At 38.2% G+C, this 21033-nt stretch overlaps 1 protein-coding gene across 4 annotated transcripts in view; it reads left to right on the top strand.

Moving 5' to 3' along the window:
- The window catches only part of LOC137128770 (rho GTPase-activating protein 42), a 59586-nt gene that overhangs the window by 12898 nt on the left and 25655 nt on the right, over window positions 1-21033 (top strand). For all 4 annotated transcript variants that reach the window (XM_067507281.1, XM_067507284.1, XM_067507283.1 and 1 more), the window contains exons 2-3: window positions 4906-5001; window positions 7897-7958. In XM_067507281.1, coding sequence (XP_067363382.1) covers window positions 4906-5001; window positions 7897-7958 — 158 coding nt within the window. The remainder of the gene's footprint in view (window positions 1-4905; window positions 5002-7896; window positions 7959-21033) is intronic.

Genomic DNA, 21033 nt, shown 5'->3' with positions numbered 1-21033 from the left:
GATGAAATGTCTGTGGAGTCATGAAGGCTCTGCTTCCTCTACACCCAACAAAGGTGCTTCTATCTCACTGTCTTTATTCCTTATTTCCTTCCTGTCTTTTGGCAAAACAATAGCAGATTTAATGTATTTGTAGACTTGGCCTGACTTTTAATCTACTATCATTTGATTTGGTTACAGCTTGGTTAAGTAATAACTGTGTGTTGCCACCTAAAAAAAAATAAATAAAAAAATAAAATTGGCCCCTTTTAAAAAATCCAATTTCTGCTTGGAAGGGGCACCACATCATTGCAAAGTTGAAAGGCTCATAAGCAAAACCTTAATTCATCAGACTCAAATATTTGGCTGCAGACTGCCAACTAAGCACTGACATTTAAACTGGCAGAACACCCTGAAAGAAAGCAGATCGTCATTTCCTGAATTCTTTCCACTCAAACTTTTTAAATGTACAACCTGGGACATTTTACACTGGCTATGCCGTTACTGCTTGCCTAAGGTTAAAATTTTTAGGCTGTTCATTAATCTTCCTTTCTACCGATTCCCTTTCCATTTATCTTTGCTACTTGGTCTGGTGATCACTGGAGGGGAGGTGGATTCTTTCTAACTGCTTGACCAATATTTCCTGCTGTGCCCACTAATGAGCAGAGGGCCAAAATCATTGTGGCCCAAATCTAATAAATAATGCATATACACAGAAAAAAGAAAAAAAAATTGTTGTCCCATGTCAATTTTAAGCATTACCACAATTATTTAAACTAAATAATTATACATGCATATGGTTGCATTGAGGTGTAACATCTAGTGATCCTCATGATCTCAGCAGCCCATTTCCCTCAGCTCGTACATAACAAAAACCTATTAAACCTCTCTTGCGAACATTCTCTTGTATGTGTTATGTGTGCAAAATACAAAATGTAATCGGATGCAAAAGAAGCTTCTTATTGTCAGGAGCTATGTTTTATAGTCATCAAAAAAAAAAAATCCACTATAGTTACAGTTAAAAGAGAAAAAAGGGTCAGTGACCTGAGCCATGGATGTGATTTTTAGAAATCATATAAATGTTCTTTTTGTTGCTCTGACTGCTGTATTCTCTTGTGTGCTTGACTAGAAGCCGGCTAAATGTGCATATGTGCATGCAGAGAATGCAGCTTCAGCACATGAAGAATCACCTCCACTGCTCAGTGATAATTATGCATTTTATTTTAGAGAACACTAACCACTCATTTTGTAATCCCTTGCTACTCCAGGTGACATGAGCGAGTAACCTGCAAAAGCACGTGAATTGTATTTTTGCAAGTTACTCAGGAACCAATGTTGCCCCACTTCTTCTTTAGCTTCTCCTCCAGCAGCTATGTCAACCACATCTCTCAGCCATGAAATGCTAATCATAAATGATAAAATAATCATTATTTCTCTCTGGTAAAATGCTGAGGTGCTTTTTTTTTTTCAGCAGCAGACACAATTTAGCTTTAGTGTGCAAATAACTTGTGTGCATACCATGAAAATGTTTTATACCTTCGCCTGCCCTGTGGCTGAGTTTGTCATGTTAAATAATAAAAATAACTCTCTAAGAACAGACAAAAGTTAAAAATGTGGGTCAGGCCATTATGTTATACTAGGTTTTTCTAAGGTAAAGACATTGTAAAAATAAGCCTCTAAAAAGTTTTTTTTTTGCCGAAACAGTATATGAACGTATGGTCCACATACCCAAACAACACTTCCTTTACTTTCATATGTATGTGTTTTTTGCTAATACAGTGTTTTATCAAAAGCTCCCAATTGTCTCGAATGGATCTGTACGTTGAAAACCAGTATATTTACATCAGGAACTAATATGTGATTATTCTAAATGACCAATGCTAATTGGATCACTTGATGAGAATTTTTTAGTAATTAACAGATTTAGTTTATCAGATGCTGTTGCTTAAAATGTATCACAAAGACGTGATCATCATCGTGTTGTTGTTGAACTCCTTCCCTTTGTGTTTTCTGACTATAAAACAACGCAGTAACTTGATGGCTACATAGCCACCTTTGGAGAGGATGGGGCCTTTCCTAATGTCAGAGTTGAAAGATCATCCATTATTGATGGTGTTGCGAGCGCATCCAGACAACTGCAGCTCGGTATTGATCGCAAATCAACAGCTTTAGAGTCAGACAAAGAATCACAGGAGCTCATCGCTGATGCATTGAGAATTTCCACTCAGTGGCTTACTCTTGGCAGCGGCATTTGCAAGTGGTCAGCCACGCAGTATTCACTGAGAATAGCGGAGATGTCTGCAGAAGCCTTCGAACCCGTGGTCCCATTGATTCTTGTTGTTCTGATCCTATGATAACTAAACTTCAGAGAACAGAAAGGCAATAGAACAACACTTGCTGTTAGGCACAGAAAAAATATACTCGCTGACAAATATCACATGATTTTCCCAGTTTATGGTCTTGTGGAGATGGGAGCATTGATTTTATTTTATTTTTTTATTTTTTTCCTTTCATTTTTTTTTTTTTCTGGGCTGTTGAAGGCTTTGTACTTTGTGATACCAGTTAGATAAACTGTTGTTGTCACAGCAGGAGCTGTATAGGTATCAACCCAATATTCATTATAAACTGTCAAATATTACCCTCCCACAGATAAGTTTTAGCAAACAGAAGAAAATCAGAGATTATTCAGTTTCTAACTTATTGATTGCTCTTATCCTTTAGTCATTATTATTATTATTATTATTATAGCTGATTAAAAAACCCCAAATAGTCCTAATAGTTAAGACTTATTAACCATTTCTTGACCTTCATTTTTTTAATATACAGGAAATAATCAAATGAGCACACGTATTGGAGCGTGTGCTGTATCACTGGGAATTTTTAGACATTCTAGTCAAGAGTCTTTTTAAGTCCACAGTTGTTTGAAGTAAAGACAGTTGATGCGAGAAGAAAGAAGGAGCGAAGTAATTAGTCAGTCACTGTCAACAATGGATATGAGGAAAAATGTGTATATTTTAAGCCGTGTGGGCTGACGACTAAAATGTCAGGGTATTTTAGAATCTCCATTTTTTTTTTTGCCTTTTAATTATGAATTCATCTGAATTAGGAAATGTTAAAAGCCTCTATTACACGCCGAAGCTTCAGCCCACTCTTTAAAGTACTTGTAAACATAGGTTACCTTCACCCCAGCAGGAATCTGTACTCGCAGTGCTCACACAGCAGACCCACACACTAACCTTTATGTAACACGGGTATGAAACAAATTGAAATCCGTTGCATAATAAAAAAATACATAAAGTCTCATAAGTGATTCGTGCACTTGATAAGTGATACCCGGGTCTTCTCCGCTTCAGCTTCTCCGTCCAACGTCGGTTCTTCAGATCCTTTTTTCCAAACCGACATGCAGATCATTGCATACTACGTGTAAACACTGCATCATTTATACTGTATAGTATGTTTTCATGCATTTACAGTAAATCCTGATGAGTGCAGATCATAGCCAGTAGCTGACATCTCAGCGCTCGTTGTGTTTTTCTTTATCCGGTCTATCATAGAGCTTATAAAGAGGGAGCTTTTATAATAGACGAGCAGTATGCAGGAAATTAAAACCTTTTTTTATTTTTTATTTTTTCAGATGAGCGGCTGGTAAAGCAGCTCTAATTCATTTAACACTCTAGTTGATTCATTACTACAAACAATCAGCACTTGCTCCTGGCTTATTCTCACCCAGTGCTAAAAAGCCAAGAAAGGAAAAAGACTGTGTACATAAAAACTTTATGACAGAAGTCAACTGTAACTAATGGTGATCTTTGAGTTAGACACACAGGTTATAATCCAGCTACCTGTGGCACTTAGAGTAGGATAAAAGCAGACTTTGCGCTTTGGAGAACGTGTTGAATACATTACACAGCTTGAATAAATTGTCTTTCTGATTTGGGATCAGTTCAGCATCTGTGGTGAAGTGATGTGTACCCGACTGCTGCGCTGCAGCTTGTACAGATTTGCACTCTTAGCTGTCTCCTTCTTCACAGCAATGATTAGTACAGTACATTTTTAGAGCCATTTAACGAGTCAAACTGTTTAGCAAGATTTAAAATAAGTGGGTTTAAAACACATTGCTTTAACGTTGTTAAATTAAACAGTGCTTTAAAGTCCTTAAAAGTCACAAATGTCAAATTACCAGGGTGGGAAATGCCAAATACCAAACTTCTTACACAACACATAAATGTTTCAATAAAATGTTGGAAAGTTACCAAATACTAAAAAAAAACTTTTCTCTGGAGGTTGTCAAATGTTACTGAGAAAGGAAAAATAAACAGGGCAGCACTTTATCACAACTAAACTCCTGGAATTTAATAATTATACATCTGGAAATGTGACGGTATCCAGGTGGAATTTTCCTCACTACGCATCCTTTATCATTTTTTGACACAAGTGTTAGACATTTCAGCAGGGCTTTTTCTTTCTGGACATATTTCAGTAGTCTCATCAATAGACAAGTGATATAGTAAATATAGCAGATATTGCAGCCCATTGTCAGGGGCCATGGAATCGGACAGTCAGCAAATCACGGTGCATTATTTTGCTTTTTTGCTCCAAAAAGATGTCGCACAGTTGCCTTCTTCAGCAGAATAGTTCCAAAAATAGTTAATAGTGTAATACTAAGCTTAGGATTTCTAATTATCCTGCTGACAACTTGATAATGAAAGGGACGTTTTTGGATGCAAAGTCAATTAATGCTATGTAACTCTTTGACTTCTGCTTCATAGATAACCCACATGTCAGGCTGTTGATTACAATGAGTGGATTATGGGTGGCTGTACTATATGTGTAGAGTGCAAGGAGCTCAAAATAACTGTGTGTCTGCAATATCGGATTCATTTGTGCAGTGTTTTATTCTAATCCTCAGACCCTCTAATTTTTTTACAGATCTTTCTGCTGCTGTCCAGAGATTCTCCCAGTCCTTGCAGGAGTTCCAGTTTGAATGCATAGGTGATGCAGAGACGGACGACGAGGTGAATATTGGTAAGTTCAGTTTGGCGAAGAGGGCAGGTTTCTCCTTCTTCTGCTTCCTCCGTATTTCAGGGTCAGGGTCTTTTCTGACATCTCTGCAAACACAGGTTGCTGTAGTTGTTGTATGTATGAAAAGAGATAATATCATCTGAATCTCTGATCTCAAAATATGATACAGTTGAACAATTCCACAGCAGTAAAAGTAGTTAGTAGACAAGGCCAACACTTAATCAGTCCCTGAAAGCTGTTTTCAGACAGTATTAGGGATACTCTGCAAATTCTTGGAATGGAGATTGGCTTTGAGGTTTGACTGTAGATCTCGAAGTTGTCTGCAACGCATGTATAATTAATGCTATTGATTTGCTTATGATGCTTCCCCTGTATCCTTTCAAGCCTACAAGGGATCAAAGCGACTAATTGTGATCAGTGTCAGAGATTAATGAAGGTGCGAACCTCCTGGTCTCCGACAGGAATATGAAAGCAGCTGTGCAGAGGCTCTCTGTGGCTCTAATGGGCAGGACTCCCAGTCTGTCCTCTTCTTCCTCTCCTTTTTTTTTTTTTTTTTTTTTTTTTTTTTTTGCACTGCTCATTATCCCCAGCTTGAGTCCTTTGCTCCGTGGAGCTGCAGACTGCTGAATTACTGTCCATCTGTGAGGGTTAGACTGGATATCGACGCCCTCTACATGAGGCTGTAATGTTCATTTGAATATGTAATGAATGGTCCTTTTTTCTCCTTTTTATTTATTTATTTATTTATTTTTTATTCCTACAAAGCCTTAGCAGCTGTATGACGGGCAGGGGAGCAGTATGCCAATTATGCTTATTGGAAAAATCCACACCCAAATCCAAGGCTCATTAGAGTTGAGCACGCGTTAATTCGAGGCAAAGCACCCTCTCCCTGGCTCTCAATCAAGAGCGGTGTTGATCTCAGTTTCAACAATGGATGTTTTAGCTGCCCACCTGTTTTGTAGCTGGACCCGCTCAGTGTTTACAGTGCAAACGACTGGCACAATAGGAGCCAGTGGTTTCGCTCTGTCAATTGAACCACGGGCATCTGCTTGGAAACATTTTGTGTATTTCAGACAATGGTAAGTTTACTTAGGAGGCTCTTAATCCAGATCACAGTGGCTGCAATGTTGGCATCAATAACAATGAAATTGAGAATGTGATGTATGTGTTATACTCTGCAAAAATGTAAAACTCCTGGCATCCAGCACACACGATTCTTATGTGCTATTTTCTGTGTAGCGATCGAGGTAAAGTGTTCAATATCTCCCTAAACCGAAAGAAAGGATTTCCTCACACTGTAGGCTACGGTATGCTACTCTTTTTACTCACCATCTCTGAAAGAAAAGGTCATGATTACTATTTGAGGAAAAAAGAACCAGCCTGTTGGAATCAATCTAGTCATCAATGAAAGTGAGATTTCTGAGTGACATGGCCAGACCCTGGCGTGAATGCCAGCCATGATCTCGATGCAGTATTGGTATAGTTCACTTTGATGCTCCCAACTTCTCCTCAAAACATCAGGACCCTGCGTGTGCTGCCAGACGGGTTCACCTGACCTTTTATTGATTTCACTCTGTAACTTCCTGCGGTGACATTCACATTCTTCTGCAGTTATCTGGGAATCAATGGGGCCAAAAGATTGATGTGGCTATAGAAATTTGAATTTTCAGAAAAGTTACATGCCCTTCTCTCAGAAGGTCAGTCCTTTAGTCACCAGGAGCTGTTCAGAGCCTACTAGGCTGGAACAAGTCAGAGGGGCTCAAATCAATACAAAAAAGTACAATGTTATGTAGAAAGACGATATTAAAAAGCACAATTTTGATTTAAATAAATGTCGAAATATTATTATTTTTTTTATATTGGCTCATTATTTTCACACAAGCTCATCTTATTTATTCACTCTTGAGGTAATAAATTTCATTTTATTCAGCGATTCGTCAGGTCTGTTGCCTTTTGCTCTGTTTACCAGTGAATGATATGCAAGCTGTAACCTCACTTTGACTCCCATTTCCTTTCTTTGGAGTCTAATCTTGTCCCATCATCGGCTCCAGCTGTGCCCTTTACCCCCTGAGAAGTTTATGCTGTTGATAAAGGAGCTGCTGGTGTTAATAGGAGCGCAGCCTGCCTGCAGGATTGCTGGCACAAAATCATTGTTCCGTGGTCTTTAAAACGCTTTGGTGTGTAAATGGACCAAAGTGTCTAAGATGATGCATGAGTCCCCATGCCAGGCCGTCGCGGCCGATAATGATGTTACTGTGTTGGCAAGCAGGGCAGCTCGACCGCTGCTAAATGGCTGGACGCAGGGTGACACAGGGGCTGACCAACACAGGCCACACTGTATCTCGCCCTCGATTTAATGAAGATGTGAAGCTATCAAAGCAAACTCCTCTGACAGATAAGGTTCATTGTTTTGTATGTTGCATTCATATGCTCCTGCAGAATGAAGTATAAGCTACTGAAGTATAGCCCAGATGGTGTGAACATACTGTATCTCTGCCACATCAGTCTCGCCCTAAATTGCGACAGTGTATTGTAAAGCCTGGCCGGGAAGAAAATAAAGGGAAGCAATCAGTTGGTTCCATTCATTTGAAGTATTGTTTTTGTCTTTGTAACTGCTAGTCTTGGTTTTAAATTGGACAGCTGCGCGATTTTATTACATTCTAAAATGTGCTGCACCGAAAGCTCTGAAGCTGCAGTGCAAATAAACATTTTAGCACCATGCTACAGAGCTTGTGGGGTGCCAGGAACATCTGATGTTTAATGACTCAGACTGTGTTTTTTTTTTTTTTTTTTGTCTGTTTGTTTGTCTGTTGTGGATTCATTTATCGACAAAAACAGTCAGTATTTCACCTTTTTTAGTATAGGTGCTTTAAAAATGATGCTTCTTTTGTGTTTCAGCCCAGTCGTTCAAGGAGTTCTCCCAGCTGTTGAACACAGTTGAAGAGGAAAGAAGACGCTTGGTAAGATGTAACGTAATTTCTGTCTGTTACATACCATAACTATCCTTCCATAATTTCTTGCTGATGAGTAATTAACACTTTAAACAGCGGTCACAAAGACACAGACAATGACTGACTCTTTTTGATAAACAGAGCATATCACATCAGTATGTATGAATACAAATATGCTCAGTGTAATCAATGTAAAACAGTGACAGAAATGAAAAATTCTGACACAGCCAATTAAAGCTTATTTTCAGTGATAGATTGTTGAGCTCCGATCAATTTGTACAAAATGTGGCAGCTATGGCTCCGTCTAAAGGTCGGAAAACAAGCCTCCAACTATACTGGATGTCTGCAGACAAATCAGGCATGATGTAAAGGGCAAAGGCGCGATAAAGGTGGGCTGCACACTGGATTTCCCATGTGACATTGAAAAAATAATGCTACCCCCCTGCCACCCACCCCATTAAATAGGATCCAGAAAAAAATGATGATTTGTCTGAATGAATGAAACAAAAAGAGGATGAACACCTATTTGTCTGGCTTTGGCACAGTATTTTATTTGGTTGGGATGGAGTACAGAGGTCTGGTCAAAGGAATGAAATCTGCAGGTTTCTAGTCTCCCATTTCATTTGAAACCAAACAGAGCTGTTAATGAGATTCTGCCACTAAACCAGTCATTGTCACCAAATTGGCCAGTGAAAGATGCCGCTCAGTCAAATGGAGCCCAGATGTTCCAAACGAAGAATTCAGGATATTGATGTCGCCCATCTACACTGACCACACTACTCTCTGATAAAGTGATTTCATCTGCTTGTAAAATGTTACATTGCTCATTTTATACACCAGCTGTAAATGTGATCAACTATGCTAATGGCCCAGGTATCATGATCAAATCGCTTAGCATCTTTATTTTCTTATATAACAGCCTAACTACAGCTACAGAGGAAGTGTCAGTCTAGCAAAATACTGCTGATTATCCAAACATAGGCTCCAATTGCCTGACTCCAGGAGCTGGAGAGAAGCAGGCATGCAAGCTGTCAGTTACACCTGCCTATCAACACCCAAGTGGCAAACATCACAGCTTTCTATAAGCCCTAAAATGTTATTAATGCAGCAAAAATTACATTTACCTTCAGCACACTAATTAAAGGGCCCAAAAATTAAGTGGTTGAGACCGTAATGACTCTTGGAAAAAAACAATTAGTGACTTAGTCTTTCAAAGAGAAGTTGCTGCTTTTAAATGCAAGTCGATTAGAGCATGGATTGTTTTTTTTTTTTGTTTTTTTCTTTTCTTTTTTCTGAATGCTGCTGCTTGAACAGTTCTTGTGCATTGGTTTCACCCTCCAGTATATCTGACGCCCAATGTGTTTCAGACACTTCTTGATCCAAATACTAGAGGTTATTGGTTAAAACTTTTGCATTTATAAGATCCCATTATTGATATATCAGACTGAAAATATTAGTGGATCCCCAAGAGTGAAGACCTGCAGTATCACTTTGTTACAGAGCAGAGCATCTTCACTTACAAACAATGAGACACTGGCTGCAGAGAGAACTGTAACCAAAAACTTACTCTCACAATCAATGTTCATTAGTGACAGCTACTGTAACACAACCTACTGCTGGCTGCATTTGTCATTTTAACCAAGAAATGCAGCAGTCAGCGCCAGCTAAAAGTGATGAAACTGTGGGCTGAACGTTTGGTACACTGCCATTTGCTAAAGACAAATAACATCAGAGTTTAGCAACTCCATGCAATTTGCCATCCTTAGTATTTGAACTCAGGTGTCCCCGAATTATTTATCATAATCACACTCTCCTAATCTGCACTGTGGAGCCCATCTGTGAAGGAGAGCAGTGCAGCAACACCTGAAGGTTGATATGGACAAACGCGTTAGATGAAGCAAGATGTACCCAGATCAGCCCTAATTAGTTTGGACTCTCTCTTGTCAATTAATATTTCAGAATATTTCTTTCTGACTTTCAGCTTAACCACTTTCCAGGTTATTGTATAGTTTTTGTGACTTTATCAGAATGTTAGTACATGTGTGGAGAGAAACGTGGGGCTGCACTTGGCCTCTGATTAGCAAAAGACACCTCATATGGGGTAGTACTGAGAGTTGCCTGAAGGCAGGAATCACCTTCATCCACATACTTCAGCTGTGCATCTGATTTAGCAAGTCTGATATGCAAATGGAAACAGCTGCAGGTTTGCAGTCATAGATTTTGAGCTACCTGATACATTTTTATTAGGATTCACTTCTGCGAGAAGGGACAAGTTTTACAGTCACAAGCTTCTACATGTTTAAGGCCTCTTTTTTTTTTTTTCTTCTTCACCCTACAGCGGGTGGCTGTGTCATACTGGAATGATTTAATTTGAATTAACACCTTAAATGATGAGCAAGATGGATATAAATAAACTCCCACAGCCTTCAGAGTTCATCATGCCCACTATGATCCACAGGTATACTGTGCTTGACTATGGATTTTATAGAATACAGCTTACTCAAATGCTTGCTAAGACCCCTATGAGGAGCAGCCATTTGACGATGGTGTCCCATTTGTACAGGCCATCTAGCTTTATGGAATGTTGCGTCATGCTAATCATTTTGACGAGAATAAATGACACCGCTCATAAATTAGTATCATCTCGAGTGTGTCATTTCCCCCTCAAAACTCTAATCCGTGTAAATTATTTAATCCCTTCAGCTGATGTGTGGCCTGTGAAAGCCGTGTCACGTACATTGACTAAATTAGCCAGTGAGCCTGAAAATATTCTTCCCAGTAATGGAACACAAGAATCTACTTTTAATTAAATTATTGTATTTAGATAACTCTGTGTTTTTTCTTACTCCTAATTAGCACGACTAAAGCAGAAAAGAACAGAATGTGATGTACTCACTAGGGCTGCTTGGCTGTTACTGCACATGAGGCTTCAAACTCAACTCTGGCATATGGTTGTGACTGTCTGTGTGATGTACTGGTGGTCAGTGGATGGCTGTCGAGGATGATCACGGTAGATTTGGATGCGTGTCACAAAGGAGCGTGCACACAGTACATATTTTAGGGTCCAACATCTAGAGAGGCAATATGGCTCTGTATAATTGCTGCATGCATTTGTGGGCACATCTAATTGAAACACAGAAGTGAGACAAAATTATATTATTGCAGGTGTTTTAGGGTTTATTTATTTAAAAAGCACCTTTTTTCAAAGGTTGCAAAGAAGCAAAAACAAATCACAATGACAAGCTGAGCCACAGCCGAACTGGATAACAGAAATTAAATGATGCCATGCCTGAGTGGGAGGAAAACTGTAAGACAACAACAAAATGCACGATTGCAAAGTAATAGAAATGAACTTAATAAATCAAAACAGCAATGACTAGACACCGAGGCCATGCTTCATTCAGCTGTCATAACTTTAATAAGGAAAAACCTAGTTATAGCACACAGAACGCCATATACTGTATCGCTCTCTGCTTGCTTGAGAAGCATCTTCTTTGCATCATCTTTTTTTTTTCCCTTTAGCTAACGGTCTCATCAGATCACAGGAACATACAAAAAGATGACACTGATCCCTGCACTTTTAAGCTGTTGGTTGATTGTGATGTTTGTGCTCCAGAAAGTAAAGCTTATTTTCCAAGTGCATGTACTTTAAATCTCTGGGGATACAAATGCCAGCGATGTAACTAGTAACTAGTGTCATATGTATACATAGTACTTTTAAAATCTCTGTGATATGAAAAACTGAGGGAAAAGAAGAATAACTGGGGTGGTACTTACGTTAAAATGAAAGGAAACCTTTTTAGCTGCTCCTATAAATAAACTGTAAAGAGCTAATGACTCACCTCACTTGGGGGTGTAAACTGTGATTGACATTGCTTAATAAGCAACTGTAGGTACTGTGCTCTCATTTTTATAGAAACAGGCTGTGTATACGGAGTTCGGTGATTATGAGGCAGTTTGCCAGGACCACGTCGAATTCCCAGCAACCTTCCCACTGTATGTCTTAATTTTCAAACCTCTCACACTCTCATTCACACTTTTACAGCAGAGTTGCCTTGGCATAAACCAAGCTCCATCGTTAATAATTTAAAATGCTCTTACGTAAAAAAACTTAATTGATCCTGTTTCTATAATGGCAAAATAAACCTCCATTGAGGTCACATCATCGGGAAGTCGTGGTCACTACTCATCCAAGTCATCAACAACTTCATCAACATCCAGACTTAGAGCGAAGATCATTACTGCCGCTGTTGATATTTTTTAAAACACTAGACTAGATAAGACATAAGTGAAAAACACAGAAGAATACATTTCTAGATAATGTGCCGTATATGTTATTGTCAGACTCGTAGTGTAGTGCATAGTGCAGCATTAAGTTACAAAAGAAAGCTTTTTGGTTATAGCACTTTGCACTGAACACATCCATCAATATAATAATAAATCTTTAACATGAGGGAGCACAGAGGAAATTCCTTAAATGTTTTCCAGTTCCACACTGTCATAAGGTGTGTGTGTGTGTTTGTGTGTGTGTGCGTGGTTGACTGAGAAAGGCAGGAAAGTGCAGGTGACCTGAACATTTATTTCTGGCCTTTTTTTGTCATTTGAAAGCTGTTGGCTTGCAGAACAGAATTAGCACATCGCAAACCAACACATGGTCACCAAATGTATGAAATTTTTCTTAACAAGGTGCCTATACGGTACTATCCTCCAAACAGTAAATGTTGTGAGATGCACCAGTTAAAACTTGGCTCTCTGCTATACTACAATCACTGCCAGATGGTCTTTCAATTTATAAGGTTTGTTATGGCTTATAGATTACGACAGGCAGATGTGGCATTCATGGCCACTCATTGGCATAAAGAAACTTGTCACTTGTCGCAGTGAGTGGGTGTAACCTTTCGGCAGCTGAAAGAAAACCCACATTGCTCCATCTTTCTCAGTCCCATTTCACATCTGGACTGAATCTAGGAACTAAAAATAGACAGACTGATGAGAGCCACTGAAACCCAGCCATTTCAAAGCCTATAGAGCGACAACGTGGATGTCTCAGATTGAGGCCCATGTCCTTTGTGGAATTTTAACAAGCAAACTGTATACCTAAGGTGTATTTGCTGCACTGAAGAGACTCTTAGCAGCACCTCAATTTCTATAGGCCTTGTCAAGCATGAAGCATTTCATTATCTGTTGGCTTGATGGGTGACCAGGCCTGAAATCCTTTTGCTTGTGCACTTTGCGATTGGCTCTACAGCTATTAAAGTGTGTTCTTCTATGTAAAGAATTCCCAAATTCTATCTTTGAGATTTCTGTTGAAATTCCCCTGCTGATTACCGTTTCAGCAGCATAAAAAGAATGAAAGTGGTTCAAGTTCTGCATGGTTTGAGAAGGTTCAGCACTGCTGAGCGTGGATGGCTTTTAGGAGTGTGAGGGCATTGCCTTGATGTTGGTGGCTTTTGGAGTGAGGAGCATGTCCCCTTGGGAGGAAGCCTTTTAAGGCTGTGGTGGAAAAACAGATTGTGTATTCCTGTTGTTGTTGTTGTTGTTGTTGTTGTTGTTGTTGCCGAAAGGAAAAAAAAGCAGGTGCAGTTTTTATTTATATTCCACTTAAGAGATGCTATTAATCTGAGTTGTGAATATTAAATTGCAATTGAATGCGATGCTGTCCATATTTGTATGAATTAAATAAAAGTAAAGTATGTAAATTTATTAAAAAGTCTTGTTTGTCTAATACAAATGCTCAGAAATCTCATCTATAATGTTGGCTTATAGAGTAGGTACCTTATTTTTAAACGGCTTAGACTTTATTATGCCCACTGCTGGTTCTTGTAACGTGATTTTGTGTGAGTGAACATGTTGGCGTGTTAATTTTAGCAAGGTTTGCAGTCTGAGGGTGTTTTCACTAATTATATTTTATAGAGAAAGCCTCAGCTAGCTCTTATTGCAAGTTCAAAAATGAACTGTCATGTCATGTTTGACAGATGCAGAAAATATATATATATATATATATATATATATATATATATATATATATATATATATATATATATATATATATATATATATAGTGCTGATTTGCTCCCATAGTGAGACTTTTACTTCGGTTTACATTATCTTTAACAGCCTTAAAACAAATACAGTTACACATAATTTGTCAAGGCCACAGACCTGAAACCAAATAATGTAAAGTGTGTGTCTTGGGTGAGGCATACGCTGCCGGTGTGTGTTTTTTTTTTTTTTTTTTTTTAACAGTACAGTGACTTCTCTCTGTTAGGTACCTTGTGTGCCAGCCATTGAACTAAGGAATGTCCCATTGACCCTGAAACAACACTGTGAAATAAAGGCAGCGATTGTTCTTAGCAGCAGCCATGGTGACTGGTTTTAATATAAGTGTAAAGTATTTGGGACAGTTTCAAACCTTTGTGCTGTCCCCACACAGCTTAAAGGACACTCAGTTGCAGCATGAGCCAAAAGAGTATTGTGTACGGTCTATCATTATTCATCCTAATTAGACATATTATAAATATACTGTACTGTAAGTCAAAATATTAAACTGCACCAGAGACTGATGTTTTAGAACCACATACAGTACTCTATTGGCCCAAATAGCAACAAGAAAGGAAGGTAGACTGTTATACTGTTATATTATAGTAGTGTATAAATAGTCTACACTATGACACCCAGTAAGGATCTAGTATGTCAGTATGTCTTGAAAAAACATATTGGTCTTTCCAGGCTTTGGGTGTCTTTCAATAGGAGCTGATTTAGATGTAAGAAAACTAATTTAATCTGTTATTCTCAATGTAGCTCTGCCATGAATTCTACTTTTACATTGTTATAACTTCTCCGTTTTTAAGTTGAAACTTCTAGAAAGGTGTAGTAATTCTTCTATCTGTTTATCACTGAGGTCATAATGAATGGTGGAGTTGTACCGGAGAGCAGTATAAGGAAAGGTGGTTCTAAAGTTTTGCCCCCCCCCCTATTTACAGTGCATGGAGGGGGAATCGAAAAACTATTTTTATTGTACTGCAGATTGAATTTTTTTTCTCCATATTGTTCAAACACAGACGAGCTGAACTCTTTAAACACTACTATAAAAATGTAGAAAAATAAAAAGAAACCATATTAAACTTATGGGTTGAAATATCACAAATGGCAACACAGAGGAGCCTCTTTTATAGATGATAGATACTTGTCAGTGATTAAAGAATTTTGCACAGGGGACAGCACACACATACATTAGGGACACATCATTTTGCAATTGCGAGGAGTAACATTTTCCTCGTGTTTGACACCGTTGATTCAATAAAGCTCTGGGTCACTGAATGACGTGTGTGTTTTTCTGTTTTGAAAAAGTGTGGAAAAACCGTTTGAAACCAATGTCCCGGAAAGTGTTTATACAACTAATTTGTCACCACATAGATGTTTTGTAGGCAATGTTACGTAGTCAACAATGTATTTCCTTTTCTCCCAGAACATCCAGTCTCGCACTGCAACATCCAGTTTGTCTGGCTACAGTCTTATCATACACTCTTCTGGTTTTGTTTAGATTCTCACAGCACTTGGTTGAGATTATGAAACATTGTGGTCTGGCATAACAAAAAAATGTAACTTCCAACTCAACATGTTTATTTACTTTGAAGCAAAATCATGCTTTTTTTTTTCTTCACTCTGACTAAACTGCTTTTGTGGCCTAAATCTATCCACACATGGGACTTTGCATCTGAGTTTACATCGGCAGTTGTATTTGGTTTTCTGTGTTTGCATCCTAAAAAAAAAAAAAAACACACAACTCATTTGCGATTGCACTAGTTTTTGTAATATTACAAATTGTGGAGACAAGGTTGCTTGGCAAGACAAGGTATTTATACAAAGCTGTCCATATTGACTCAGTGCATTCCAGGTGCATCGCCAGGTTGTGTTGCCTGAGACAAACCCGGAGAGCAAACCTCACTGGAGCTGATGAATGTCACTGTTTAAAGACTGTTCGTGCTGCACTGCGGTGATTCCTTTCTTTCCTGCTGATCTTGTTGTCTTTATGCTTTCTGCTTGTTATGTGTCACTTCAAGTAAAGCGAGGTCATAGAGTCTTCTGATAGAAAGCATTTTCTCTTCTGATGTGAGCAGTCAGTCTGCAGACGGCTGTTGTTTGGAAAGTGAGGTGAGCAAAAAGGCATTTAAACAGTCCCCAGAAGTGCTTTTTGCTGACATGTCGCTCCTCTTTGCTAAGGAGAAACTGGATCCCACACAGTACCTCTCCGCTGTGAGATTTTTTTGTGTGTGTGTGTGTACCAAGGTTTACTAGGTATACATTAATTATAACATGAAACATGGCACCTTTAAAATCTGTGATACTTCAGCAGACAAATTATCTCGCCCACCCCGGTTTTCAGGAAACTCCATCTGCCTCCTTTACTAACTTACTGACAGCTATTTTCTTTTTTCAGAATCCAATTGAATTTTTTATGGAAAGAGTTGGGTTGTTGTAAATGATTTATTTCTGTGTAATGGTACTGCAATGTGGGGACAGCTATAGTTTTGCTCCAGCGCTCTCACATCATCTGGCCAACTTACACACTTGACTAACAACATTTGACTTTCCTTCTTTTAACACACACTTATTGATTAAATAAATAATAAAACAAATTGAAATTATGCAACTGTTATTTCTTCCTCTTGAGTTCATAGTCAGTGATTTATTCTTCAATGTTCAGAATACCAAATGTTTCAAAATTGTATAGTGTACGATTGACTTTGTAATGTTTCTGATCCCACAAAGCAACAGTGGTCAACAGTGCCTCACAAATATGATGTGCTTTAATCCTTTTGTTACACATTGTGATCTATATGTAAACAAAAGGGGTTCAAGAAATGCTGTTAATAGAAAATCAGTGTCTGAAGTTTCTGTATGAAGTGTAATTGAGTGAGTGCCTGAACATAACTTCAGTAAAGCTGAGATAAGATGAAATCATTTGGTCAGTCTGCATGACAGTCCTGCACATTATATATCTGTATCAGCTGCCTCCTAACCCACTGTCTGTTACTAAAAACAGCAGCTCATTCATTCAAAAAAAAAAATAAAATAAAAAATCTGTTACCTTGGAACATAATCATCCACTGATGAAAATCCCCCTCAGAAACATGATCATGTTGCAGAAGTGTAAGTTATGGCAAATAAGGTTGCATATTTGGAACTCGCCAAATACGTAAATTAGTAGCATTTGCTCATAATCCATGCACAGTTACATTATTTACAATATAAAATGTATTTGCTGTTTGTTACTGTGCAGTTTAGTTGTGTTTATAAGAAAGTTTGAGTGGACAGTGTTGTCAGCTGACAAACATAGAAGATAACAATTTTTATGACTCAGTCTTATTTGTGTCTACGTATACACTTCCATTGAATGTTGCAAAGAAAAAAAACAAAACTGATTGGCTCCTGTGCGACTCTCACTCACTTGGGCATCAACAAGCATTACAGGCAACCAAACTGTGCTTAAAACAAACAACAGAAAATCCTCATAGGACCCACAAACTAGCTACTGTCCATTTAAGCGACTACTTCATATCCTTGCTTAACAGCTTATTCTCCGATATAATGTGTAGGACAAATATGTCCCATCTACTCTCACACTGCTGTGCGGCTTGTTTTTATTTCATAGCTCATAAAAGTTAGGGGAGGATGACTTCTCAGCTTGCTGCAGGTGCCAGCACTGCACCAGATAAAGATTTAGCTCTGCAATGAGGTTGTTGCCCCCTGCCATTCCCCTCCCCACACACACATACACACACACCTCTCCTTCAAAACAATCTACAGACAGAAGTGACTGAAACACAGAGCTATTGCACTTGCTCTTTTAATAAAGGTCATATCACACCATCAGCATGAAATGAGAAGTTTTATTCTATCATGATGATGAGGGCAATAATGTTTATTGTGCATTGAACAGATTATTTAGGTTGTGGGGGCTTTGCTTACAACTATTATAACGAGTTAAGATAATTCCTTTGGGTTGCAGCTGCTGTCACTGTGGTTATTGGTGCAATCGTTGCCGATATTTTTCTCCGATGCTGCTGGCTATCGTTAGCCGTAATACAACTCAAGACAAAGAAGTGCAAACATCTGGCACTCATCTAAGCAAAACGCACCCGTGTACTGCCACTCAGAAGCTCCACCAGCAGCACTTGTTAACATCCCCTGGCTAAATGTGTCAACATCTCACTTAATAAACTGACACATTTTTGTGTTCAAACCAGCTGCATTTCGCTCTCCACGGCCTTGGTCGATGATTCACCACAGCAGCTAGACTCAGGTGAGGACCTAATGGGAAAGTGTAATCACTTCCAAGAATGAAGGCCACTTTCAGGATGCATAGTTAAAGCAGTAAATTAACAAGCATTGCCTAGAGATCGCTTTTCTGCTTTCGAGGTGACAAAAGACCCTTTGACAGTATTTTATATGGATGGACGGAATTACACAATGCTTTAAGGATCGTTGGGGACAAACTTAAAAATCTTTTATCACCTCTTGACTCCTCATCTCTTCATTTATTCAATCTGCTTCCAAAATACCGACACTTAGCACAAACAAATTTTTGATTTGTTTAAATCAGCCACATGTAGAAAATGATCTACATTCACTGTATGTTACCCTAATCTTTATTATTATTATCATCATCATTCTACTTCTTCTGATTTCCTTGTTCTGCATGTTTTTGGCACTTAACTACTACAGTCTACTTTCAGCTAGAAACACTGTTCAAAATTCAAAACCTTCAGCTTATTAAGGAAGTGTGCAAAATGCTTTTTAATATCTTTTATACTCTTGAAAATATTCATCTTCATTCAATTTTTTTCTGATTCAAATAAATGGAGACACTCTTCAGCTAATCTTCAGCTTCTGTCCTATTTCAGCTTTAACTAGTTGGGCATCCTTAAGCCCAGAGAGACCATTCAAACTTTCAGCAAATAAAAAGACTTCCTATCGCCCTTGTATTCAGGCACTTTTTGGTTATTTTTCCACTTCTCCATTGGTGTGTATTGCAGAATGTTTGCCCAGCCAGAGTGGGTGACATCACATGGACTCAAACTTCTAGAGACTATCGACTTTTTCTTCTTTTCTTCGATCAACTGTCATCATTCCTTAACGAATGATAGATTAAAACATAGGTATCATTGTGTACTTTCAGGAAATGTAATTCTCATAGTGACAGGACTTACGGTTCTCTCAGTATTTGGCCAGACGCAGAGAGTGCGCTGTCTGAAACTCCCATTGGACACACACACAGAGGAAACACACTTTTTTGATACTTTTTCAAAAAAAAATTTAGCATTTCAATGGTCCTATGAGTTTGTGGTTTTTGTCTGCCTGCAGTAATAGGTCCAGGTTTCAACTTTAAAATTATTAGCTTTTGAAATGGTCATATGGTTTATAAATTCTACCTTTCTTCAGGTGTTTGACTTAATATTTGCACTAAGCTATTACATTTCTACAATTTCCAGGATTTTTATGCTACTATTTCATGTAACATCTACTCGAGACGAAACAGTTGACCTTCAGTTCTGCTTATTTTCTACAGTTTTTCAAATTTCCTTTACATTTTATAGTGAATGTTTCAGCTGTTTTAGCAAAAGCAAGCTATTAATCAATTAATTAAATAGTTCAGCTTCAATTCATCTTTCAGCAAACATTTAAGCTCTTTCAGCTAAAACAGTTCAGCCTTTTTCAGCTTTGCTTGGAAAATCCTTTCAGCGCTGAAGAATTTGGTGCATTTTCTTTTTGGAAACGTTTTTTCTAGTTGGATATATTGAAGTCGTGGTAGAGTTGGACAGATTTGAATGGCTAGCACAGACCTATAAATGCCTACTTGTCGAAACCCACTTGCCTTTTTCTAGAACCGAATTAACAAAATTGCAAATACAACAAAAATTCAAAACATTCATTTATTTGAATATTAGTGCTACACAGTGCCTAAGCGAGCTCCTATGACATCATTTCAACTGACAGCACAGGTGTATGTGTGCATGTTTGTATGTTTTTAAATGCAAGACGTTTTAGTTGATTTTCAGTAAAGAAGTAGATCTTTGGTTTATTGACTCTGCTTTTCATTGTGAGGGCAAAAAGCCTAGAAAAATAATTTACTGCCAAGTTATAGCTTACATACAGTAACCAGGGAGACAGATGCTATGGTGATTATAACCTGCACACAGGGGGTTAACTGTACTATAAGAACCGGCTTACACACACAGATCTTTAGGAGTGAATGTGACTTGTTACACTTAATAGATTTATAACACAATAAGAAAAAGATGTTATGCCACTCCGCCAGCCGCACTTATTAACAACCCTTATTTAGATGTGTCAGCATCTCACTGCTGAATTTTACACTTAATAAATTGACACAATTGTACATTCACATCAGCTGCGTTTCACTCTCAAAGGCGACGATTCACATATAACGGCTAAAGTTAGGTGTTGTGCAGATGGGGAAAAAAAAGGCAATCTCGTCCATGTCTCCTCCAAAGTCCACTTTTTGTAGGTATATTTAAACCAGTACATTTGCATTTATCGCCTGAAGACATCTTCGCGTTGTCAAGGTGAAAAGGGCACCGTTGTTCGTACATTCTTGTTTAAGCAGATGGACTGAATAACATTTTTTTTCTTTTTTTAGAATAATTTAAAACAAATTTACCGTAAAATAAAGTGTTATGGCAGTATATCAAATACATGTTTGCACTAATAAAGACATGTCCCTTCTTGTCCAAAGGATTTATGCAATTCCTTTTATTCAAGCTTAAAATATAAGTTTTTGACCATAAGCTTTTACTAAATTGCCACAGTTGACAGCTGGTGAACAGAGACACAGATATTCCACCGACTGGTCAAAGCTTGCTTTCTTCCCCCAGAACTGCCTACTCTGCTTGGAGTCACATTTGCTTGTATATTCTATGTGAGCATGAAATTGCTAAACAACCAAAAGAGGGAAAAAAAAAAAAGCTTTTTCCTTTGAATGAGAGTGCAACACAGTGACTGAGCAAGCTTTTATGATGCCTCTTCATCCAGCAAAAAATAGCATGACTGTGTGTTTTTA

The sequence above is a fragment of the Channa argus genome, chromosome 6 (genome assembly GCF_033026475.1).
Source record: "Channa argus isolate prfri chromosome 6, Channa argus male v1.0, whole genome shotgun sequence".
Taxonomy (NCBI): Eukaryota; Metazoa; Chordata; class Actinopteri; order Anabantiformes; family Channidae; genus Channa; species Channa argus.
This window is presented reverse-complemented; position numbering and strand designations above follow the sequence as displayed.